General features: G+C 35.2%; 1 protein-coding gene across 5 annotated transcripts in view; it reads left to right on the top strand.

Annotated features, from left to right (window-relative positions):
- Positions 1–26,046, top strand: part of PDS5A (PDS5 cohesin associated factor A) — a 159,095-nt gene that overhangs the window by 51,917 nt on the left and 81,132 nt on the right. For all 5 annotated transcript variants that reach the window (XR_010322114.1, XM_064285929.1, XM_064285931.1 and 2 more), the window contains exons 3-9: positions 7,736–7,939; positions 9,088–9,174; positions 9,729–9,826; positions 16,433–16,559; positions 18,478–18,558; positions 19,577–19,717; positions 24,304–24,419. Coding sequence is in view for 4 of the 5 variants with exons in the window: in XM_064285929.1 (XP_064141999.1) it covers positions 7,736–7,939; positions 9,088–9,174; positions 9,729–9,826; positions 16,433–16,559; positions 18,478–18,558; positions 19,577–19,717; positions 24,304–24,419 (854 nt within the window). In the remaining variant the exon portion in view is untranslated. The remainder of the gene's footprint in view (positions 1–7,735; positions 7,940–9,087; positions 9,175–9,728; positions 9,827–16,432; positions 16,560–18,477; positions 18,559–19,576; positions 19,718–24,303; positions 24,420–26,046) is intronic.

Below are 26,046 nucleotides of genomic sequence, written 5' to 3' on the forward strand. Positions count from 1 at the left end.
CAACCCCACTTAGCTATACAAATTACTAGAGGATTTTTCTTATATGCCTTCTGATAATAAACAGGTAAAACTGTAGTATTCTCAGAAATCTGCAGTAAATTTCAATTTTATTTGCTTTTTAGCCAGGAAGTTAATAGATAAAAAAGACAAACATAAAGTGTTTTGATTTGTCTAAAAACAGCAGCAGAGAAAATCCATTTTTTCATTTTATCAACTCATTAATGGAACTAGTACCAATACCGGTTGTCATAGAGTCAGTTCTGACTCATGATGACACCAGCTTTGTCAAGAGTAGAACTCTATAGTTTTTTTCCCCCTCCAATTGTTTATGTGTGTGTATGGCAAATAAATATATACAGTAAGACAAATAGTTTGCCATTTCAACATTCTCCACATGTACAATTTAGTAACATTAGTTATGGTTACCCTGTTGTTCAACCGTTACCATTATCCATTCTTGTATTTTCCCGTCACCTAGCAGTTCACTGTGGACTAAGGGATAATTAGGTAATAGCCACGAATTTAATGTTTTCCTTTTTCTCCTCAGCGTATTGATTATACAAGTTTTCCCTTTCCTCTGCTGGAAGAGATATTCACAGAAGAATTCATATGATCATAGGATTATAATATCAAAAGCTACAAAGTATTATATACTCATAATTTTATTACTAAAAGGTAATAAAGAAGAAAACCACCAAAAACCAAACCCACGACCGTTGAGTCGATTCCAACTCATAGCAACTCTATGGGATAGAGCAGAACTGCCCCATAGAGTTTCCAAGGAGTGCCTGGCAAATTTGAACTGCCGACCTCTCAGAAGTGATCATCTATTCTGACCTGATTATCATACAGATAAAGAAGCTATGGATAAGAAAAGTTTGAGTCAGTTTGCATGAACACTTAAACTCTGCTCTTTAGTTTGTCGTTAGTTATTGTTAGGTGCCATTGAGTCGGTTCCAACTGACAGCAACCCTGTGTACAACAGAACGAAACACTGTCCAGTACTGCACCGTCTTCACAATCGTTATGTTTGAACCTATTGTTGCAGCCACTGTGTCAGTCTTTCTCATTAAGGGTCATCCTCTCTTTCACCGAGCCTCTACTTTACCAAGCATGATGTCCCTCTTCGGGGACTGGTCCCTCCTGATAACATGTGGGATGAAGTCTCATCATCCTTGCTTCTAAGGAACATTCTGGCTATACTTCTTCAAGACAGATTTGTTTGTTCTTCTGGCAGTTCATGGTACATTCAGTATCCTTTGCCAACACCATAATTCAAAGGCATCAGTTCTTCTGCCTTCCTTATTCATTGTCCAGTTTTCACATGCATATGAGGCATTAGAAAACACCATGGTTTGGGTTGGCCATTTTGAATCGGACAGTCATATAGTCTACTATGCTGGGAATGACAGCTTGAAGAGTAATGGAGTTGCATTCATCATCAAAAAGAACATTTCAAGATCTATCCTGAAGTACAACGCTGTCAGTGATAGGATAATATCCATATGCCTACAAGGAAGACTAGTTAATATGACTATTACTCAAATTTACGTACCAACCACTAGGCGAAAGATGAAGAAATTGAAGATTTTTACCATCTTATGCAGTCTGAGGTTGATCAAACATGCAACCAGGATGCATTAATAATTACTGGTGATTGGAATGAGAAAGCAGGCAACAAAGGAGTGCTAGTTGGAAAATACAGCCTTGGTGATAGAAACAATGCTGGAGATTGAATGATAGAATTTTGCAAGACCAACGACTTCTTCATTGCAAATACCTTTTTTTCAACAACATAAACGATGACTATACACGTGGACATCACCAGATGGAATACACAGGAATCAAATCGACTACATCTGTGGAAAAAGATGATGGAAATGCTCAGTATCATCAGTCAGAACAAGGCCAGGGGCCAACTGTGGAACAGACCATCAATTATTCATATGCAAGTTCAAGTTGAAACTGAAGAAAATCAGAGCAAGTCCACAAGAGGCAAAATATGACCATGAGTATATCCCACCTGAATTTAGAGACTGTCTGAAGAAAAGATTTGACAACTTGAACACTAATGACTGAAGACCAGATGAATTATGGAATGGCATTAAGGATGTCATCCATGAAGAAAGCAAGAGGTCATTGAAAAGACAGGAAAGAAAGAAAAGACCAAGTTGGATGTCAGAGGAGACTCTGAAACTTGCCCTTGAACATCGAGCAGTTAAAGCAAAAGGAAGAAATGATGAGGTAAAAGAACTGAATAGAAGACTTTAAAGGGTGGCTCGAGAAGACAAAGTATTATAATGACATGAGCAAAGAGCTGGAGATAGAAAACCAAAAGGGAAGAACACGTTCAATGTTTCTCAAGCTGAAAGAACTGAAGAAAAAATATAAGCCTCGAGTTGCAATAGTGAAGGATTGTATGGGGAAAATATTAAACGACACAGGAAGCATCAAAAGAATACAGAAAGAATATGCAGTCATTATACCAAAAAGAATTAGTCGACGTTCAGTCATTTCAGGAAGTGGCATATGATCAGGAACCAATGGTACTGAAGGAAGAAGTCCAAGCTGCACTGAAGGCATTGGTGAAAAACAAGGCTCCAGGAATTGGTGGAATATCAATTGAGATGTTTCAACAAATGGATGCAGTGCTGGAGGTGCTCACTCGTCTATGCCAGGAAATTTGGAAGACAGCTACCTGGCCAACCAACTGGAAGAGATCCATATTTATGCCTATTCCCAAGAGAGGTGATCCAACGGAGTGCAGAAATTATCAAAAAGTGTCATTAATATCACACACAAGCAAAATTTTGCTGAAGATCATTTAACAGTGGTTGCAGCAGTATATCAACAGGGAACTGCCAGAAGTGCAGGCCAGATTCAGAAGAGGACATGGAACTTGGGATATCATTGCTGATATCAGGCGGATCCTGGCCTAAAGCAGAAAATACCAGAAGGATGTTTACCTGTGTTTTATTGACTATGCAAAGGCATTCGACTGTGTGGATCATGAGTGGGAATTCCAGAACACTTAATTGTGCTCATGAGGAACCTGTACATAGATCAAGAGGCAGTTGTTTGGACAGAACAAGGGGATATTGCGTGGTTTAATGTCAGGTGTGCGTCAGGGTTGTGTCCTTTCACCATACCTATTCAATCTGTATGCTGAGCAAATAATCCAGTAAGCTGGACTATGTGAAGAAGAACGGGGTATCAGGATTGGAGGAAGACTCATTAACAACCTGAGTTATGCAGATGACACAACCTTGCTGGCTGAAAGTGAAGAGGACTTGAAGCACTTTCTAATGAAGATCAAAGACCACAGCCTTCTGTATGGATTGCACCTCAACAGAGAAAACCAAAACCCTAACAACTGGACCAGTGAGCAACATCATGATAAACAGAGTTAAGTCTGAAGTTGTCAGGGATTTCATTTTACTTGGATCCACAATTAGCATTCATGGAAGGAGCAGCCAAGAAATGAAACGACACGTTGCATTTGGTAAATGTGCTGCAAAGGACTTCTTTAAAGTGTTGAAAAGCAAAGGTGTCGTCTTGAAGACTAAGGTGAGCCTGACCCAAGCCATGGTATTTTCAATTGTGTCATGTGCATGTGAAAGCTGGGCAATGAATAAGGAAGACCAAAGAAGAATTGACGCCTGTGAATTGTGGTGTTGGTGAGGAATATTGAATATACCATGGACTGCCAAAAGAATGAGCAAATCTGTCTTGGAATAAGTACAACCAGAATGCTCCTTAGAAGCAAGGATAGCGAGACTTCATCTTACATATTTTGGATGTTTTGTCAGGAGGGATCAGTCACTGGAGAAGGACATCATGCTTGGTAAAAGTATAGGGTCAGTGGAAGAGAGGAAGACCCTCAATGAGATGGATTGACACAGTGGCTGCAACAATGGGCTCAAGCATAACAACGATTGTAAGGATGGCACAGGACTGGACAGTGTTTAGTTCTGTGGTACTTCGGGTCGCTATGAGTCGGAACCTACTGGATGGCACCTAACAACGGCATGGCTTGGGTCAGGCACACCTTAGTCCTTAAAGTGATGCCTTTACTTTTTAATACTTTAAAGAGGTCTTTTGCAGCAGATTTGCCTAATTCAGTGCTTTGTTTAATTTCTCGATTTTTTTTTTTTTTTTTGGACTTAAGATGAAGGTTTACAGAGCAAACTAATTTCTCATTAAGCAGTTAATACACATATTGTTTTGTGACATTGGTTGCCAACCCCACGACATGTCAACACACTCTCCCTCTGGATCTTGGATTCCCCGTTACCAGCTTTCCTGTCCCCTCTTGCCTTCTCATCCTTGCTGCTGGGCTGGTGTGCCCATTTTGTCTTGTTTTTTTTTCATGGGCCTGTCTGATTTTTGGCTGAAGGATGAACCTCAGAAGTGGTGATTTCTTGGCTGCTGTTTCCGTGGGTGTTGATTGTGGATCCAAGTGAAATAAAATCCAGCACAACTTCAACATTTTCTCCATTTATCATGAAGTTTGCTTACCATAAATAAGTCTTTGATTATTTTGACTGAGGTTAGATGAATTATGTCTATGTAGGAAGGATCTTTATGAAGTGATAGCGGATAATTTGATTAGTCCTACCAGAGTGATTATTATGATTGTCTTTGACCCCTTCACATCTCCCATTTTGGTGCATTTTACTTACTGTAAGAACTCCTGAACTCCCAGGTGTTATCTTCTATATCATTTTTACTTTCAAGTAGATACCAATGTCTACTAAAATATTAGTGGTAATTACGATATAACACTTAGTAAGCATTAACTTTCGCTGGTATGTTTGTACTTTAAAGGCAAACTGTCACTAACTGCTGACTGTATATCAAAACCAAGATAGGCAGCAATAAGAGCAGAATGGAAAGGATGAACTTGATATTTTGAACAGAATAGCTAGTAATATACTTAACTTATACACGTCTGTTTAGTCTAGTCACCAGTGAAACCATTTAGCATTGGAGGTTTCTTTGTGGGAAGGTTTTTAATTTCAGATTTGGTTTCTTTTCATAGAAACAGAATTATTCAGATATTTTTCATGTAACAGTTTTTTTTTTCTTTTTCTTTTTCTAATGTATTATTGAGCTGTGTAGTGATATGTCCTGTTTTTCATTCTTGGTATTGCTTTTTGTTTTTATATATAATTTTTTTGGTGAAAATACAGCAAAACTGTTTTCGGTAATGTTAATTTGTGACCCCTCCCTTTTCTTGATTTATTCCTTTTTTTTTTTTTTAACATATCCATTTTTTTTTCTTTTTTTATATCGTACTTGTAGATGAAGGCTTACAGAACAAACTAGTTGGTTAACAACCCCTCGACATATCAGCACTCTCCTTTTTCAACCTTGGGTTCTCTATTACCAGCTTTCCTGTCCCCTTTTGCCTTCTAGTCCTGCCCCTGGGTTGTTGTGCCCCTTTAGTCTCATTTTCTTAATTTATTCTTGCTAGAGGCCTGCCAGTTTTATTGATCTTTTCAACAATCAACATTTGGCATTGTTAATTTTTTTCTTCTTTTTTTTTTAGATGTAATTTGGTATTTTTCTAACTTCTAAAAATGGAACGTAGATCATTGACTCTTCATTCCTTCTTTTCTAATATATAAATTTAAGGCTACAGATTTTCCTTAAACACAGCTTTAACTGCATCCCACAAGTTTTGATAGTTTATTTTCATTATCAACCAGGTCAAAACATTTTCTAATTTTCATTAGGATTCTTTCTTTGATACAATTGAACTTTAAGGAAGAAATAAAACCAGTCTTACCAACTTTCCATGTAATAGCAAAAAAGGGAACACTTTGTTTCAGGCCAGTATAACCTGGATGTCAAACATGACAATGGTATCTTAAAAGAAAATGACAGGCCAGTTTCTTTCATGAATATAAATGTGAAAAATTGAAACAATATAATAGCAAATCAAATCCAGCAATATATAAAAGCATTCTGACCAAGCTGATTTCATCTTAGGAATGCAAACTTGGACTAAAATTAGATTATAGGAATATAAAATTGGATTGAAATTAGAAAACCAGTCAGTGGAACTAACCGTATTTAACAGAATTAAGGGATATATATATAATCATCTCAATTGTTGTTGTTGCTAGCTGCCGTCAAGTTGGCCCCCGACTCATGGCAACCCCATGCACAAGGAGAGCTGACGATTGTGATCCACAGGATTTCCGCTGGCTTAATTTTTGAAAGTAGATCTCCATGCCTTTCCTCTAGTCTGTCTTAATCTGGAAGCTCTGCTAAAACTTGTTCAGCATCATAGCAGCACACAAGCCCCCACTGACAGAGGGTGGTGGCTGTACGTGAGGTGCATTGGCTGGCAAGTGGACCAGGTCTCGCGTGGAAGGCGAAAATTCTACCGTTGAGCCACCACTGCCCCCGACCATCTCAGTAGGTACAGAAAAAGCACTTGGTAAAATTCAACATTTATTCATGATAAAAACTCTTAGAAGAATAAAAGTACGACATGAGTAATTGACAATGGGCACTGATAGAGTATTTAGAGAAGAATTATTAAGATATAAGGAAATGTTTGTAGTTTGTAAATGAATGAAGATTTATAGTATAGTTTTACAGAGAAAACAGACTAGCTTAAAATACACAAAAATGTATTACAATGTATTTGAGTTACAACGAACTGCACTTAGGATCCTCTTTTTTTTATGATTTGTGTATTTTTTTACGTATGCATGTTATGTATTAAAATATATCTGTAAGTTTAGATGTAGTATTTCCAACCCTCGAAGACAAAGATTGGATTTATAAAGACACTTAAGAGGTAATAATAATGAAACTAAAAAAACGATGAGGCATTCGACTTTATGTGAGAACTGACTTACAATGGAGTTGTTGGAACAGAACCCTGTTGTAAGTCAAGGGCAACCTGTAGTGGTTATTTTCTGGAGCTGAGAAATTACTGATTTAAAAAAAATAATTCTTTGTATTTTGTAGTGATTCTTAAATATATACTCATTAATTTTATAACCATAAGTAACAAGTTCTTTTTTATTTTTTAAATTTTATTGTGTTTTTGGTGACGGTTTACACAGCAGTTTAGGTTCCTGTTCAGCAGTTTCTACACAGATTGTTCAGGACCATTGGTTACATTCTTCACAATGTGTGAACATACTCAATATTTCTGTTCTGGTTGTTCTGTTTCCATTAATCTACTTAACAGGGGCTATTTTCTAACTAAAGCCTTTAATCAGAAGTACTACCATGTAAACATATTTAACATGGCTTTCTATTGTGAAATGCAAAAATGAAATAGTTTTAAGGAGACTAAATCAAGGAAACTTTGATAATAAGATGTAAAAGAAGCATAATTGGTGATGTTGCAAAGTATGAGATGAATTTGGTTATGTGTATGGGCCAAGAACTTTTTTGTTGGACTACATATAAAATGAATGAGTCTTAAGTTCTTGATAAATCTGGTGCTAATGTAGATAAGGTGTCTATGAGTAAGTCAGTAGTTTACAGTTGTTTATAAATATAATGTTCTTTGAGAGTAGCCGTTTCATGCTTGTGATCTTTACCCAAATTCTTAAGTGAAGATTTAACAAAATTTGATTGTGAACCCTCTGATAGTAACTAATTGCTAGTTTGTGTTGTAATGGAGATGATATTTTTTAAAGTACATTTTTCAATGATTTCTAAATTTTAGGAGTTGATTATATTTTTCTTTTATAAATTATTACAGATGGTAGTGAAAACTTTTATGGATATGGATCAGGACTCAGAAGATGAAAAGCAGCAGTATCTCCCACTAGCCTTGCATCTTGCATCTGAATTCTTCCTCAGGAATCCCAATAAAGATGTGCGTCTCCTTGTAGCGTGTTGTTTGGCTGACATCTTTCGAATCTATGCCCCAGAAGCTCCATATACTTCCCACGATAAACTTAAGGTAAATACAATCCTTACAAAACTGTTTTATTTTTATAGTGTAGCTTACTCTTTGAACATAGGTTTTATTTTATTCATTTTGCCATCTTAAGTTTCTATTTATAAATAGCAAAACAAACTGTTCATTCAGTTAATTTTCATTGAGCATCCACAAGAGTGCCTGTTGTTTTTATAAGGCATTGAAAGCTGAAGATCAAAACTGATTTCTATCTACTCATGTTTAACCTTCAGGATAAATCATCAGAAAGCTGAAATGGCTAAGTTGAAGGCATAGTAGCAGGTTATTAAATTGACGCATTCAAGTGACTGTCTCCTACACGCTATTCAATATGGAAAATTATATGCTCATCTTGGTTCTTTCTTAGTGGTTCAGAATGTTCGATGAACTGATTTCATATTTTAAATAATTTTATTCTTGGCAAATTTTAATTCTTTGGACTGCTTTCTTTTAAGTAGTGTAGAAGTCGTTTTGTCATATTGAAACAACTTTTAAAAGCTTATTAAGAAATGGAACACTGTCTAAAGTACAACCTTTAGACCAGTCTACTGTCTTTGTTCCACACAACATTAGAGTTACAAGTCAAATTCAAAACTAAAAACAAACCCGTTGCTGTCAAGCTGATTCCAACTCATAGAGACTCTGTAGGACTGCCCCATAGGGTTTCCAAGAAGTGGCTGGTGGATTCAAACTGCTGACCTTTTAGTTAGCAGCCCAGTTCTTAACCATTGTGCCACCAGGGCTGCAAATTACTTTTTACCTGTAAGAAGTAGTAATGGAAAGACTCAAATCAGCTCTTTAAAATGAAGATAGTTGTTTGGCACGATACAAGGTGATGATAGTAAAGGGGAAGTGCTGTAGTAGAGAAAAAGGTAATAAGCTATAAGTACCTCTGGGTTCCTCTCAGAATACGAAAGCCTAAAAGATTTATGGAAGTACGAATCTGTAGTATTGCTTCTTCTAAAGGATGTAATTTTTTGTGATTTGATCTTTTCCAGTTATTTTGAATAATGGACTAGGCCAAGTAGCCTAGGCATTCAGCTAAAAGACAATTTTATTGTAATTTCTAATGGATAATATATGCAGACTGTAATGTTGTGAAAGAATGATATTTGTTTCTAAATTAATATATTTTATCATTTTTTTAACAGGACATATTTTTGTTTATTACCAGACAATTAAAAGGTTTGGAAGATACAAAGAGTCCACAGTTTAATCGATACTTTTATTTATTAGAGGTAAAAAAAGAAAAAACTTTAATACATAGTACACTGTTTTACATAGTAGGAATTCCTGTATAGTAACTTTATAATGTAAAATGAATCTATTTTTGTTTTATAAGTTGCAATTAATAAAATGCATTTTATATTTCATAAGAGAAATATAATCTTTTTATTGCTCCTCATATCCTGAAGAGATAAAATATTTTTAACTGGAAAAGCTGTTAGGTGTTTTGAAACCACAGCTTTTATTTTCATCTTTTTTTCCTCCCAATCTGAAAGGGGATTAAACTGAATTAATTTTCACTGTTCCTTGTATTTAGTATGTATGTGTATCTACCAACCTTTAGCAGTTTAGTATTTTCCAATTTGAGAAGGTCAGTGCTAACAGGTTTATGTATTTTTAAAGGTCAGAGTACATAACCAATCTTACACTTAAAATTTTATGTTGGGCCTTTATAGGCTTTGATATAAATCTCGAATTCTAAAATAGATTTCATTAATAAGTTTGCTTTATGTAACTCTTTTGTATATGTATAATTACATAATTATTTTTATTTATTTATTTAAAGAATTTAGCTTGGGTTAAATCATATAACATCTGCTTTGAATTGGAAGATTGCAATGAAATTTTTATTCAGCTTTTTAGAACTCTCTTCTCAGTGATCAAGTAAGTTATTTTTTTAAGCACTTCTGTTTAAGTGTTTCTTTTTCTTACTGTGTATACCGAAGATATTTTAGAGTTATAAAGAATTGTTTCTCTTAAATGATTTTACGTGAAGGAAAAAAAGTAGAGATTCTGGTGTCTGAAAACTATTTTTGCCCATTTAGTACCACTTTTAATTATCATGTCAATGATGGGTTGGCTCTTGTGTACCCCAGTTTGTTCTAGGGCCTGTCGAACAATAAAAAAATATAAATAAGAGCTCTTATTTTGAAGAAATTGCTTACATTAAATAAGAGGCAACAAATGCGTAATTGTCAAACAAATGGTGTAAAATATTGTGTGATGAAGTATAGATTCAAAAGTGGAGATTATAAATATATGTACCCTTAATACTGGGAAGGAGAATAGCTCAGCAGTTAAGATACTGACTATGATATCTTCTCAGCTCTTGTCTTTAGAAATAGGGAAACAAATGCACAGGGTGTGTGGTAGCTTGCCCAAGGACAAATTGCTGCAGAGCAGAACCAAACTCTGACTTACAGTCCATTTTTTTGTTTTGTTTTTGGCATTGTAAACTAAGCATTGTTAGAAGATGTGTTCTAGAGCAGTGTATTATATAGAAATATGATGTATGTCACATAAACCTCATATTTTCTAATAGAGTAAGAAAGATAAAAAGATACAGGTGAAGTAAATAAAATATTTTATTTAGCCCACTACATCCAAAAGTATTATCATTTCAACATTTGGCCCCATCTATATTTCATCTGCTCAGTAGCCACATGTTACTAAAGACTTCTGTATTAGGGAGTGCATTTCTGGAGCTTCCTGTAGCTTTTACAAATACTATGTCATATCATGTCTTATTTTTCCTTAGATGGAATAGTGGGATTGGGAGTAGTCTGAAATAAAAAGGAGAGGACCAGAACAGCTTTGTCTAGAGATAAGAGTTAAAACTGCTTCATATGGGAATTAACTAACATTAGGCCCTTAAATAAAATGATAGAATATATTATCTTTATCTTTTGTGGTAGTTAGTTCTTGCTTCATAACAAAACAACCTAAAACTTGATGGCTTAAAACAACCACCCTTTTATTTAGCTCATAGCTCTGCTTGGCAGCTCTTTTTGTATGGGCCTTCTCATGTGTTTCAGTTATTTGGCAGTATATGTGGCAGTTGCCTGGGGTGATGGGGGAACTGGGTCATGTATTTTTCATCATTCAGCAGACTAGCCTAGGCTTCTTCATATGCTGACTGAATTTCAGAAGTAGCAGGAAAATATAAGCCCTAAAGCCCAAGCACTTTCCAAGCCATTCCTCACTTCTTGTATACTTAAGTTTCGTTGGCCAAAGCAAGGCACATAGGCATTCTCAGGTTAAAGGGCTGATTAAATAGACTCCATATTTTGATGGGAGGAGCAGCAAAGTCACATTGTAAAGCGGTGTGCATACAGTGATGGGAAAAACTTGTGGCCATTGTTTGCATTCCACCACATCTTTGTAATCTTTTCTTTTAAAATTATAATCACCAACAAGATTGAAAACCAAACTTTCAAAATTGTTGTCATTCTGCCCCGTTTGCGACCTTAACGTCCACCTTCCGGCTGTGCAGTTATACTTTTTTCCTCTCTTAATTACTTATATACAAACATACTTTCCTCTGATCCTATTAAAATTTTCATCTGAATCTTGAAGATCATCAAAGTTTATTATTGACCTAATTATCTGATTAAAATAATTCACAATGAAGTGTTAACAAACATTTTCCAAAGAGGAGCTTATTATTTTGTATTTACCTTCACATTTACCGTTTGTAGTGTTTTTCATTCCTTTCAGTAGATACAGATTTCCATTTGATCCCATTTGTCTTTAGCTTGAAGAAGTTCCTTTAACATTTCCTGTAGTTCAGGTCTTTTGATGATAGAATTCTTTCAGCTTTTGTATACCTGAAAAAGCCTTTATTTTGCCTTCATTTTTGAAAGTTATTTTCACAGAATACAGAGTTCTGGGTTTATAAGTTGTTTTTTTTTTTTCTTCAGTACATTTAGAGATGATCCACTCCTTTTTTGACCTGAATTGTTTCTGACAAGAAGTTTTTGCCTTTCATCTTTGTTCCTCTATATGTAATGTATCTTTTTTTCTCTGTTTTAAGATTTTGTCATTATCACTGGTTTTAAACTATTCGATTATGATGTACCATGGTTTTCTTCTTGTTCCTTTTCCTTGGGGCTCATTGAAGTTAGATCTGTGGGTTTATAGTTTTCATCAACTTGAAATTTATCAGCAATTATTTCTTCAGATAAGAAATGTGAAAGAAGTTTCCTGAATAAACTGAACACTTTGCAGGCCAGAGGGTCAGGGGTCTGGGGACCATGGTTTCAGGGGACATCTAGGTCAATTGACATAATAAAATCTATTAAGAAAACATTCAGCATTCCACTTCGGTGAGTGGCGTCTGGGGTCTTAAACGCTAGCAAGTGGCTAGCTAAGATGCATCAATTGGTCTCAACCCACCTGGAGCAAAGGAGAATGAAGAACCCCAAAGACACAAGGTAATTATGAGCCAAAGAGGTAGAAAGGGCAACATAAATCAGAGACTGCATCAGCCTGAGACCAGAAGAACTAGATGGTGCCTGGCTACAACCTATGACTGACCTGACAGGGAACACAACAGAGAATCCCTGATGGTGCAGGAGAGCAGTGGGATGCAGACCTCAAATTCTCATAAAAAGACCAGACTTAATGGTGTGACTGAGACTAGAAGGACTGTGGAGGTCATGGTCCCCAGACCTTCTATTAGCCCAAGACAGGAACCATTCCCAAAGCCAACTCTTCAGACAGGGATTGGACTGGACTGTAAGACAGAAAATAATAGTGGTGAGGAGTAAGCTTCTTGGCTCAGATGGGCACATGAGACTATGTCGGTAGCTCCTGTCTGGATGGGAGATGAGAAGGCAGATTGGGACAGGAGCTGGCTGAATGGACACGGGGAATACAGGGTGGAGAGAAGGAGTGTGCTGTCTCATTAGGGGGAGAGCAACTAGGAGTATATAAATAGCAAGGTGTATATAAATTTTTGTTTGACTTGATTTATAAACTTTCACTTAAAGCACAATAAAAAAAAATTTTTTTTTCCTGTTCTGCCCTCTGCTTTCAGAGACTCCAATTACACTTACATTAAACCACTTGGGATACCAGACCAACCTTTAGTCTAGGGCTGATTTTGCCTCACAACAGAGGCAGTACCCTTCTGATTGCTCTGCCAGATGCCCTGTGAATTACAAGGTTTTCCACTCTGGCTGGTGGGAACGTGCACTATACCCTGAATTATGTGAGCTTCAGGATTTATTTTCTGTGCTCCTTTCAGGTAGTTATTTCCCCAGCTTTCAGTAATTTTTTTCACATGCACTTGTTGATCACTAAGTAGTTGAAGACTCGGGGGTACTCAGCAGATCTCCAGAGCTTGCTCTGTGGGAGGCTCTCTTCTCTCTGGTATTCTGCCATGTGAACTGTGGTTGCCCCAGACTCTGCCAGGGTTCACCTCCCTGCACTGTGGCCTAGAAACTCTCACAAGGCAGTAAGCTGGGGAAAATTTACCTCATTTATTATCCCCCTCCCAGCAACATCTTCATGATATCCAGTGTCTGAAAACTGTTGTTCGTATGTTTTTTCTGGTTTTTAGTTGTTTAGGTAGAAAGGTAAATCCTATCCCTGTTATTCCATCTTGGCTGGAAGTACAAGTCTTAAGGAGCTTATTGATTTGGATTGGTGGAGTATGTGGAAATACTTTTGTAATTTCACTCCACTGCTTTCCGACTCCCAAAATATATATAAATCTGAGAGCCAGTAGTCTAGTCATTCTTTTATGCATCAAGCTGAATATCTCTACTCTCTGCATTTCATCTGCTTATCACACATGCATACATACGTACAGCTATATAAATGGCCCCGCACACTCTTGATCTTAAGTAAGTAATATATTTGGGAGAGGGCTTGGAAGAGGGTTATCTACTAGAAATTGTAGAAAACCGTATCTGTGAAGGGGTGACCATTTTCCACAAACTTTTATTTTCATTTTTGTGTTTTGCCACTGAGTTTCCAACCAGACTATTATTCACTATTTCAAGTTAATTTTTTAAATTATAGATAAGAGATAAATGATATCAAAATTTATTATAGTCCTTGTTTTATTGTGGTAAAATGTATGTAAGAAGACATTTGTCAATGGCAGCATTTTTTACATGTACAATTTCATGACATGGGTTATATTCATGTTGTGCAGCCATCACCACTGTTTACAAATTATTCTACCACCATTAATAGAAACTCTTTCCCTCTCTCTCCCACCTTTTAAATTTTACTTCAATTTTGATTAAACTTCCCTGTATATCTACAGTAAAAAAAAAAAAATAATATATATATCTACAGTAGTATAACTAAATTATCTTTTTTTTTTTTTGTCTCTGCATGTATGTTCTAATAAATGTGGGAAATGGGCAGGTTGAGTCTTTAGTTAAAATGCAGTCAGAGAGAAGCCTAGATATTCTACCAATTTTAACAGTTTTGTAGCCTGTTCTCCCCCCCCCCACCTTTTTTTTTATTTTATTGTGTTTTCAGTGGTGGTTTACATAGCGGTTTAGTTCCTCATTCAACAATTTCTACACAAATTGTTCAGTGATGCGGACTGCCTTTTTAAGTTTGTATTAGCAGTAGGCATATTCACTGAGGAGGCTACAGTTGACTCTTCACTGGTTAAGGAAGCAGAACTCGAATGGATTCTTTGTCTTATCTTTTATACTTTGTTGATTTTTCATTTGTTTGTTTGAAATTCTTTGAAAGATTCCAGGGTGATATTTTCAGAACTTTCTAGTCATAAGTTTTGGTGACCATTTCAGATCAAACTTCAGGGTATGTGTATTTTAGGTGAAAGTTTACAACGCAAATCCATTTCTCATTAAAACATTTATACATAGGTTGTTTTCTGACATTGGTTGGAATCCCTGCATTGTGCCAGCACTCTCCCCTTTCTCTTTCCACCCCGGGCTCCCCATGTCCATTCGTTCAGTTTTCCTGTTCCTCCTGCCTTCTCATCTTTGCTTTTGGGCAGGTGTTGCCTGCTAGGTCTAGTATACTTGATTGAACTAAGACGCATGTTCCTTGAGTGTGTAATTGTTTGTTTTATAGGCCTGTCTAATCCTTGGCTGAAACGTAGACTTTGGGAGTGGCTTCAGTTCTGAGTTAGCAAGGGCCATAGTCTCAGGGGTTCCTCCAGGCTCTGTCAGCCCAGTAAGTCTGTTTTTTTTTTTGTGTGTGTGTGTGAATTTGAATTTTGTTCTATGTTTTCCTCCCACTCTGTCCAGAACCCTCTGTTGTGATCCCTGTCACAGCCATCAGTGGTGGCAGTTGAGCACCATCTAGTTCTTCTGGGCTCAGGCTGGTGGAGGCTGTGGTTCATGTGATCCTTTAGTCCCCTGGACTAATGTTTTCCTTTTGTCTTTGGCTTTCTTCATTATCCTTTGCTCCAAACATAATGGGGACCAATAGATGTATTTTAGATGGCCACTTGCAAGCTTTTAAGACCTAGACGCTACTCTCAAAGTAGGATGTAGAACATTTTTCTTTATTAACTGCATTATTCCACTTGACCTACATGTCCCCTGAGACCATGTTTCCCAGCCCTCGGCCCCAGTAACTCGGTCCCTCAAGGTGTTTGGATGTGTCTAAGAAGCTTCTGTGGCTTTGCCTTGGTCAAGTTGTGCTACTTCTGCTATATTGTGTGTTGTCTTTCTTCACTTCACCAAAGTTAGCGTTTGTCTACTATCTAGTTAGTGATTTCCTGTCCCCACACCTCCCTTCCTTCATAACCATCAAAGATTGTTTTTTTCTATGTGTAAACCTTTTCTTGGTTTTTGTAATAGTGGCTTCATTCAATATTTGTCCCTTTGTGATTGACTTCTTTCACTCAGCATAATGCCCTCCAGGTTCATCCATTTTGTAAGATGTTTTGAGGATTTATCATTGTTCTCTATCGTTGTGTAGTATTCCATTGTGTTTAGATCAAACTTTTGAATTTTAGTATTGGTGAATTAGAACTGTTATTGGCAAAGAAAAACAAATTACTTGAGTTTGCTTAGGCTTTTTTGCATTTCACTATCGCTTTATCTTATTTTGGGGAATCCATTAAGATCTAAAAGGTAAAAAAATTGAAAAACTGTCTACCTTTATTACCTTGTACACTTTTGTTGTTGTTTCCCTACTTTAAATTTTACCACCTTTAAAAATCTAGGACATATATAAGCAAAAGTGTTCTTTCTTTGATGTTGACATTTTTGTTTGGCTGAATTTAACTCACTCTTGGAATACTTATTGGGTAGGGACCTAGTTCATTTTTAAGGTCTTTGTTTTATTAAAATACTTTACAACAATAAATTACAGCTGCTACAGTAGTCAGCAGAGGGAGAAAGTATACAGGGAAATCAAAACTCCCTTGCCGTTATTGACATGATTCTTTTACGTGAAAATCTTTTTACATCTGAGATTATTCTTTTAAACTGGGAAGCTTAATTTTCTCTATGTAAATCTTTGAATTTTTTTTCCTTTTTATTTTAGCAATAGCCACAATAAGAAGGTACAAATGCACATGCTGGACTTGATGAGTTCTATCATCATGGAAGGTGATGGAGTTACTCAAGAATTGTTGGACTCCATTCTTATTAACCTCATTCCTGCACATAAGGTCTGTAAGGAATAAAGACTAATATTAATGACGGTACTACACATATGAATGAATAATTGTTTTTTGACCATTTATCGTCCTACATAATTGTTCTTACTGTCGCACCCCAGCCCCAAATAAAATATTAAAAACCCAGTGCCGTCAAAATATAGTAGCACACATTATTCTTGTAGCTATTACTGTTTTTAGAAGATATGTTAGTTAACATATTATTACATTGAGACGTATTTTCATACTGTTGTATGCTGTTTTCATCTTCACCATTCCTATCTAATCTGGGAATTGTAAGGGGTTGGACTGTTTTTTCTCGGATTAGTTTTATTAGGAAAAGAAAACGTATTTCCTCATATATACATAGATGTGGAGCTTGGGGATTCAGAGTTCTTCTCAGAATCCATATAGTTTATCTTTCTTAGGCATTTTCAGGAAAAGATTTAGGCAGAAACAGAAGCTATATCATTAATGTTAAGGAGGAAAGGATGATTCAGAGCTGTGTCATCCCTCCCTATCTCCTTTTCCTATTTCTCCCTGCCAGTTCTTCCTAAGTAATTGAAAAACTGACTCACCACAGGCTCTCCCACTTGGCTGTACTCAGGCCTACCCCGTTTTCTATATTTGCCCTGCTTTTCTTTTCCACTAGTGGTTCAGTGGCCTGTTACCAGATGTTAGGGGAAGTGTGTTTAACTAAACTTACTCGCAGTAAGATGTGATTAACTTTAAATTCTTCTCTTGACTCTAAATATTTTTGTATTTTGTTAATTCAACTGAATCTGTAGTTGGTAAAAGTTTTGACAGTGTGTCAAAAGGGAGTATATCTCAGGCAGAATAAGAGAAGAACTTTGAGAGGAATAAGAAGCATATTTCGCATTTATATTCTAGTTAGAGAGTATTTTTATGAGTGGGAAATACACCCTTTATGAAAATAGAAAAGTTACCTTAATTTTGCACTAATTCTATCCTTTTACCAATAGAATAAAAGCCAAGGGTAGAGGTCAGGAAGCTACCTCTTGTAGAACAAATTTGGCTCACTGCCTATTTATGTAAATAAAGTTTTATTGACATACAGCCATGTTCATTCATTTTCATTTTGTGTATGGCTGCTTTCGTATTACAACAGCAGAGTTGAGTATTTGTAGCAAGACTAAATGTTTTAGGGGCCCAAAGCCTAGAGTATTTACCACCTGGCCCTTTAGAGAAAAAGTTTGCTGTCTACTGTCCTAAAGTATAGATTTTCTTAGCCTCTTCTGGGGAGAGGTGTAAGATGATGGTGAATACATCTCAGTTTGGTCCAAAACTTCGAAGTAGGAAGGTGTTAATAGGTATTATTCAAAACAAGAATTCTTTTTCAATAAGTTTTTTAAAAATTGAATAGGTATCTTTTCTACAGTCTTTCTCAACCACTTCAATTCGTTAAAGTACATTAGGACTCTTGAGGAAGGAACATAATCAGTATTTCAAAAATACAGTTGATCAAGAACCCTTTTTACTTGGAACACATCTGAGGTTTGTTCTTCAGGACACACATTATTACACAATGAAATATTGAGCGTGGTGAGTTACACATGTGTATATTTAAAATACATACATGTAGTTGCCAGTTCAAATTGGTTGAGATTATTGAACCAAAAAGCCATAGATCCATTTTCAGTTTAATAAACTTAATACTGGGTTGCACTTGGGATTTGGGCTGTCTAATGCATTTTAGGTTTTGATTCCTAGTTGTGTTCAGTTTACACCTTTGCATTTAAGACCATGTGACTCGGGGGGGTATTGGGTAAAATCCTGAATGGGACCCAGGTTCAATTTTTTGCTCATTATTTTAATAGATTGAAAGACTATAGTGTTCTAGTGGTGCTGTCTCATAAATTTACTAATTAATTCAGTTGTAACTTTGAACGTTTTCATTTTTTTTTTCCAGAACTTAAATAAGCAGTCCTTTGACCTTGCAAAAGTCCTGCTAAAAAGGACAGTCCAGACTATTGAGGCATGCATTGCCAACGTATGTATTTCTGCCTCTGTTTATTCTGTAATTGTGTCATTCTTAATCTAGTGAACTAATTTGTTAGAATCTCTCATATATATATAGGTTTATTTAGCCTGTCAACTTAATTTCATCTATTCAGAGCAAATATGAAAGAAGTGGTATGTGCAAATGTAACTAAAGTTAGAAAAATGCAGCATAGCTTTAAAACCCTTATTGGCAGAAAAAAAAAACTTATCGGCATTACTTTTAAATGGCACAAGATGGAATTGAAAACCTGACTACAACCCCCACTACTTCTTCTGCTACCTTTGTATTTATGTGTATCTTTTAATCTCCTGAATATGTTGATCTGTTTCACTTTCTCTCTTCATGTTCATCTTTAGGTCTCTGTGTCTGTCTTTAATTTTTCTGTGCGTGTTGGAGGAGGGAGGTGTCCTTAATTTGTGATCTTGTATTTCCCTTATTTTCTCCCTGGCATTTTTTTTTAATAGGTTTTGTATCATCATCTTCTCTTGGTTCTTTGATTAAAAATGTATCAGCTTTCTCTTGTTACTACCAAAAAAAAACCAAAAAACAAAAATTCATCTTCCCCTTTAAATACTCTATTACTAAATTCATGGAAAAATTAAGACGTGAAAATAAAAAAAGGTTGGATCTTTTTACATTTTTTCTGCTACAAGGAAATTTCTCTATAATGAGCCACATAAACAATCTAAAAAAATTTTTTTTTAATGAAAGTTAAGATTCCTAGAAGTGTCAACCTCGTTTGAAACAAAGTTAACAACCCTCTTCTTTTACTTTGCTCTCTGTAACATTCCTGACTTCATATTGATTTTCTCTGTATTTGGAGATTTATTCTTCTGCTGTTTAGGTGACTGTCTCATTATATATTATTAATCAAAACACCTATCCTGCATCATCCCCTTCAGTTGTATATGCAATGCCTGGTTATACAGTACTTGAAAATATATATGTTTATAGAAAACCTATGCAAGTTTTTTAATGAAATGTGTATTTTTAATATCTCCTGTAGTTTTTCAATCAAGTTCTGGTGCTGGGAAGGTCTTCAGTAAGTGATTTGTCAGAACATGTATTTGATCTGATTCAGGAACTTTTTGCTATAGATCCTCATTTATTATTATCTGTCATGCCGCAGCTTGAATTCAAACTGAAGGTAGGATTGACTAAAATTTTTAAACCTTTTAAACTTTAAGGTAAAAATGTGTATCACATAGTTTTTCTGACTGTAAGAAAATAAAATGAGTTTTAATTTATTTTCTAATATTTAGTTAATTCTCACCTGAGAACTTACATCGCAAAATTGCATTAACATACCCAGTTGTTAAATATCTGCTGCGAAACACAATGACACAAATAATAGATAGGGGAAAAAAAGTGTTATTCTAGTAAGTTGTAATACAATTGGGTATTAAATGGTATTATTAGGTAGTTTTGTGTTAGGATATCAAAAGATTCTAAACGGAGGGCTCAGAGGGTGTTGATTACAACTGTGAGGTCTTTTCATGGTATAGATCAAAGACAGAAATGTTACTGTATGCCTTGGGAATGCATCTATGTTTTTATAGCCAACTAAGCAAGGAATTTGTAACTCAAACAAAATTAAAAACTTGTTAAGAGGTAACATTTTATGTTTTATACAGTACACTGTATTTTTGAAAGACTTTTTTATATACAATACTGTTTTTTAATTGTGTTTTAGGTGAAAGTTTACAGCTCAAGTTAATTTCTGTTGCAAAAATTCATATACGTATTGTTATGTGACACTAGTTGCAGTCCCTGTAATGTGACAGCACGCTACCCCTTTCCACCCCGGTTTTCTCATGTCCATCTAGCTAGCTCCTGTCCCTTTCTGTCTTCTCATTCTGCCTCTGAGAGGAGCCATCCATTTAGTCTTCTGTATCTACTTGAACTAAGAAGCATACCCTTCACGAGCATTACGTTTTATATCAAGTCTAATCTTTGAAGAGTGGGTTTTGGGAATTGTTTTAGTTCTGGGTTAACAGCGTCTGGGGGCCGTGTCTTCAAGGGTTCCTCCAGACTCAATCAGACCATTAAGTCTGGTCTTTTTACATGAATTTGAGTTCTACACCCCACTTTTCTCCTGATCCATCAAGGGACTCTCTGTTGTGTTCCCTGTGAGAGTGGTCTTTGGTGATAGCCAGGCACCATCTAGTTGCAGTCTTGGGCTCATGGAGTCTCTGGTTTATGTGGCTCTTTTGTCTCTTGCGCTAATATTTTCCTCATGTCTTTGGGGCTCTTCATTCTCCTTTATGCCAGGTGGGACCAATTGATGCATCTTAGATGGTCGCTGGCAAGCTTTTAAGACCCCAGATGCCACTCTTCAAAGTGGGATGCAGAACATTTTCTTAATAAACTTTATTATGGCAATTGACCTAGATGTCCCCTAAAACCATGGTTATATCCAATATCTTATTTGATCTGTAAGTCATACTGTATTATAATTGGGTCTAGCATTACAGCTTGATTTTTTAGATGAAAAGACTTAAGATGAAGTATTTTGCCTAGTCATACAGTCAAAGCAAGTGTGGGATTAGAACTCAGATTTTCAGATTCTTAAAACAAGTATAGATAATTAAACATACATGTGTTATAAAAGACTCTGTACCTGGCTTCTAACAAACTCTGGTTGTAGGGAAAATGTTTTATATAGAGAACAAGTTTGGGTTTTTTTTTTTTTTTACCATTAAGAATTTGTTTTAACAACAGCCTGAAGATGTCTGCATACCAAATTATTTCCAGGTGTAAGGAATTAAAATATTGCCATCCTAATTTAGTCATAGAGTCTGAGCATGTAAAATCAAGCCTCTTAAGCAATACTGCCCTGATAAGATGGTGGAAGGGACTGGGAACTAGACTTTTAGGTTTTCCTTTTTATGGACTGTAAACTGAGGAAGCCAAGCTAGAGTGGCTGTTACACGTTATTCTTTTACTGTAGGTAAAAGCACAGGTTGCTAGTAAGTTGAATCCAGCCCAAAGTAGACTTTATTTGACTCATACAAAGATTTTCTCTTTTGTTGCTAGTACCAAATGAATGAATGAATTTAAAAATCAGGAGATTTTGTTTAAAGATCCAGATATCTGGTTTTTCTTTTTAAAAAAAAAAAATCAGAAAATCTAGCAACATTGGATCCTTCTCTGTCTGCATGGCAGCAAAATGGCTGGAATTGAGTAGTAGCACCTTCTTAAATGGGTGTGAGCTTTCCAGTTTACCACAGTCCCCATGTTCTTCTTCATTGATATAATTTGATTTCATAGTCCTGGTCTTAAAGGCACATAAACAAGACTTTTTTTCATAGATTTTTAAAAAATTCCTGTTTAATATGTGAGCGCTGTAGTCAACTATAGTCAGTAAATGCTGTAGCTGACTGTGTAGTCTCTTTTAGTATAATATATCGAACACAAGGCCATTGATTTTTATGTTTTTCTGTGTTCTTAGGTAAATTCGCTTCTTTAAAAACTTTATAGTGAATTATTATTGTGTCTAAATAATAATATTTTGTTTATTGTCTTACAATATAGAGGTGCCATCACCTGTGTTCTTGTTTGCTCCTGGCTGCAACCCTAGCCTGTGCAGGTATTAGTTTTCTCATCACAAATGAAGAAACTGAGATTCAGATTAGTTGAGGTACTATATATAGATATGTATATATAGTTTAAAAAAAAAACCTGTTGCTGTCGAGTTGATTCCAACTCATAGCAACCTTGGCTTCACCAAGATATGCCAAGCAAATAGCCTAGGAAGTTTTTATGGCTGTGGTGATTTTCTGTAGTTGTATCTCTGAATTAGTATTTCTGAATTAGTGTGTGACCATACATTTTTATAGTTCAGAGTCATTAGTTACAGTCCTTAGAGAATAGAAAAATGTTTGAAAAATGCTTCTCAGTCACAAGTCAACAGAGTGCTATTCTTACATGTGTAAAGGGGTTTACTAGAGTTGTGTTACTTAGCAGCCTTGGCCACAGTTTCAGGAAATGCATCACGTTTTACATTTAAGACTGTCCCTTGTCCCCACCTTTTATAATGGCTGGTAGACTGGGAAAGAGAGAGACTGGCATTTATATTTATTCCTAAAATTTAAAAGCATTATAAAATGGTCATATTTGTCTTAACCTGGTTGGAGTAAAAATTATGCTTTACGGAGCTCTAAATCAATTACTTTGCAATTTTAAACAATAATAGAGTTAGTTATCTTTTGAGGCTAGGATTGGAGAGAAATGAAAACTAGACTGACTTTTTATTAAAGTTCTTTTAGAAAGTCGTTGGTAAACTGCTAATGCGGAATTTCTCACTTTTATCCACTATTAATTATTAAAAATGTGTATTTGTAGTTCAGACAATATTTGTGTAATATCTTTAATGGGATCATTTTCACTTTGGAATAGATTAATAATACAGTTGTAAATGAGAGATACCGAATGATTGTTGCACAGGAAAAACATTACCATTACTACAGTCATATTCTAACCTCACTCAAGGAATGTATTCTAAATTATAAAAAGGTTGCGGGGGGGCAAGTTCTCACTTAGCTCTTTGTTCCAGTAGTTCAATATATGGATGTGAGATGTCCCACCAGCATTTGAAATAATCACTAATCTATTAAAATAGTCACTTCCAAGTAATACAAAACTTCCACTCATTCCACTGTTTGACTTTTAAGGAATGATTGTTCTTAAAAGATTAAAAGGCTGCACTACTGTGATTGTTTCATTTTGCTTGAGAAAAACTTTGTATAAGAAAATTGTTTTTGTTGTTCATAATTATAAGTGTTAAAACTTGATATAGTTTTCATTTTTACATCTGTTAAGTGTACCTGTTCTACTCACACCACTTCTATTCGTGGGAGTTAAAACATTCATAGGGAAAAGACAATATTTCTATGGTAGTTGTTTTCTGTTTTAACTTTTTTCTTTTCCACACAATTTTTTTTTTAATTGGATTCCTTGTGTTGCTTTAGACACACATTGTATTTGAACACTTACAAAAATTAGCAATTGCTTTAAAGTATTGCATTTATTTTCCTAGTGAATATTTGATTTTTAAAACATTTCACACATCATATGGTTTCAACATAATTTACATTATGATGTGGTATCACTAGTCTTTCATAGCATCACAGAACTTTCATACCATACATTGGTTCAGGATAAAAAAATAAGGAGGACCTTAAAAAAAAAAAAAAAAAAAAACAGCTTTAAACTAAATCTTACTTTTTCGTAGTGTTCAATTCACCTAACCCTTTAGATCCACTTAAGAATCTTGCTCTGATATTAAAATTAGTTCTCCTGAATCCTGACATTCTTTAATGTCATGTTCTCCAGTCACTAAGGGACACTTGATTACAACTTCACATATCATAACCTTAATTGATGTGTGTTGGCTTCTTTGGCATCTATGAGGCTGTTTATATCAGAGCTTAAATTATAGGATTGATGTCTTTAAAAGAAAGCTTATTAGGGCAGGAATTATTTGCATCTTTGTCCTTCACAGAATTTTTTACTAGGGCTCTTAGAAAATGTTAGACTTGAATGGTTACCTTATTTCTTTAACATCTATAGCGAATGTGCAAACAAACTGTGAAGTAGGCATAAATTAGCAGTTGGGAGAGTGTAAAATAAGAGCAGAAAACCATATGATATAAAGTTCTCACCATTATAAGCATATATATGAAATTTGATAAATAACCTCAGGCTTCATTTATTCTTTTTTTTTCTTCTTAGAGCAATGATGGAGAAGAACGTTTAGCTGTTGTTCGACTTCTCGCTAAATTGTTTGGTTCTAAAGATTCTGATTTGGCAACACAGAATCGTCCACTTTGGCAATGTTTTCTTGGACGGTAAGAGAACATGCAATTCCGTGAATTCTGACTTTTATGTTTGGGAGGCCAGTCAATAGGGTCACTTGATTAAAACCACACATCAAAACCCTAATTGATATCTGCTGGTTTCTATGGAATCTGTGTTGCTGTATTTCTTAGAGAATAAATTATAGAACAGATTTTTTAGAAAGCTTGTTTTTGCCCATAAAACACTTACCTTTTTTGTGCTAAAATAACATCATTAGAATAAATAGATAACATCTGAGGATGTTCTAAGTCTTCACATTTTTAAATAAAGCATGAGACTAAAGACATACTGGCCCAGTTTTAAGAATCCATGGCATTTGTCAGTCTAGCAACTTACTCATTTTCTAGTGCTTGTCCTTTGGGTCTGTAGCTTATCTAATTGTATGATGTGTTTTTAACTAAATTGATATAATTTTAAAATTGAAAATATATGATATATGATTTCATATATTTTCAATAAAATTGAAAATATATGATTGTAAAATTGAAAATATTGCTCTTAACTCATAGTTTTTAATGTTTCTTCTCAAAACTTAGAATGATTATGCTGTTTTCAGGTTGATGGTAAGGTTTAAAAATCTCTGAAATTTATTAAACTCCCCCTTGCCTTCAGTTTACATATTTCCTTTGCTTCAAAAAGTGTTTGAAAAGTATATTTTTACAATTAGTATTCTGGAGAACGTTTGAGATTCACTGTAGTGTAGTTCAGCTGTTTCCGAAGTTGGCTCAAATTCTCTTAAACTCATGGTAGTCGTCTTTATAATGATTCTACTTTATATATTAAAACAACAAACAAATCTGGGAAATATCTGACACTGACATAATGATATCTTAGCTTTTATTGGCTCAAAACAGGCTGTTTTGAAGCTCTTAAAAAGAATAAAAGCCGAATATTTAAATAAACTCTATTCCATAAGAATTTAGTATAGAGGGAATGAAGCAACTAAACTTGTGCAGATAGAAAGAATTCTCTGCCCCTGTGATTGACATCAGTATATATAGTAAAACATTTGAGAAAAAATGCAAGGCTCAGTTTTTCACCAGAGTTGGTTGTAAAAAACTAAGTTAAGCATATCAGGTTCCCTACATTCATCATTTTCCATTCACTGCCAACTCTAGTGACACGTCTCTAGCTCATAGAAATAAAGAAACACTGTCAGTCTTTCTGTTCATTCCATAATTTTTCTTAATTATAGCATTGCATTTTGATATTCTGTAATATTACTTGATGTTAATATTTCATTTTTTTCCTTGCAGTTAAAAAATGTAAATTCTAAATGAAAGATTTCATTAAAATAAGATGATTAGCTCGACATAAGAAAGTGGGAGGCCATAGACTTTAAGACACTTATTATAATATTTTATGAGACCACTTCAAAAATAAAAATATTCCCTGCTATATAAAATCTATTTGTAATCAACAAATGTAATTTTAAAACATTGCCCGATAATAAATTTAAATTTGAAAGTTGCTCAGCTGGTCTTTATTAAATGCAGTTTTGAATTTGTGTGGTGTTTTATTGGCCTTTAAAAGAACATTTTACTACAAGCTGGCCCTGGCCAATTGAAACTTCTGTATTATAAGGCAGCATAACATTTTGTATTGTAAGGCAAAAAA

The sequence above is a fragment of the Loxodonta africana genome, chromosome 5 (assembly GCF_030014295.1).
Source record: "Loxodonta africana isolate mLoxAfr1 chromosome 5, mLoxAfr1.hap2, whole genome shotgun sequence".
NCBI classification, from domain to species: Eukaryota; Metazoa; Chordata; class Mammalia; order Proboscidea; family Elephantidae; genus Loxodonta; species Loxodonta africana.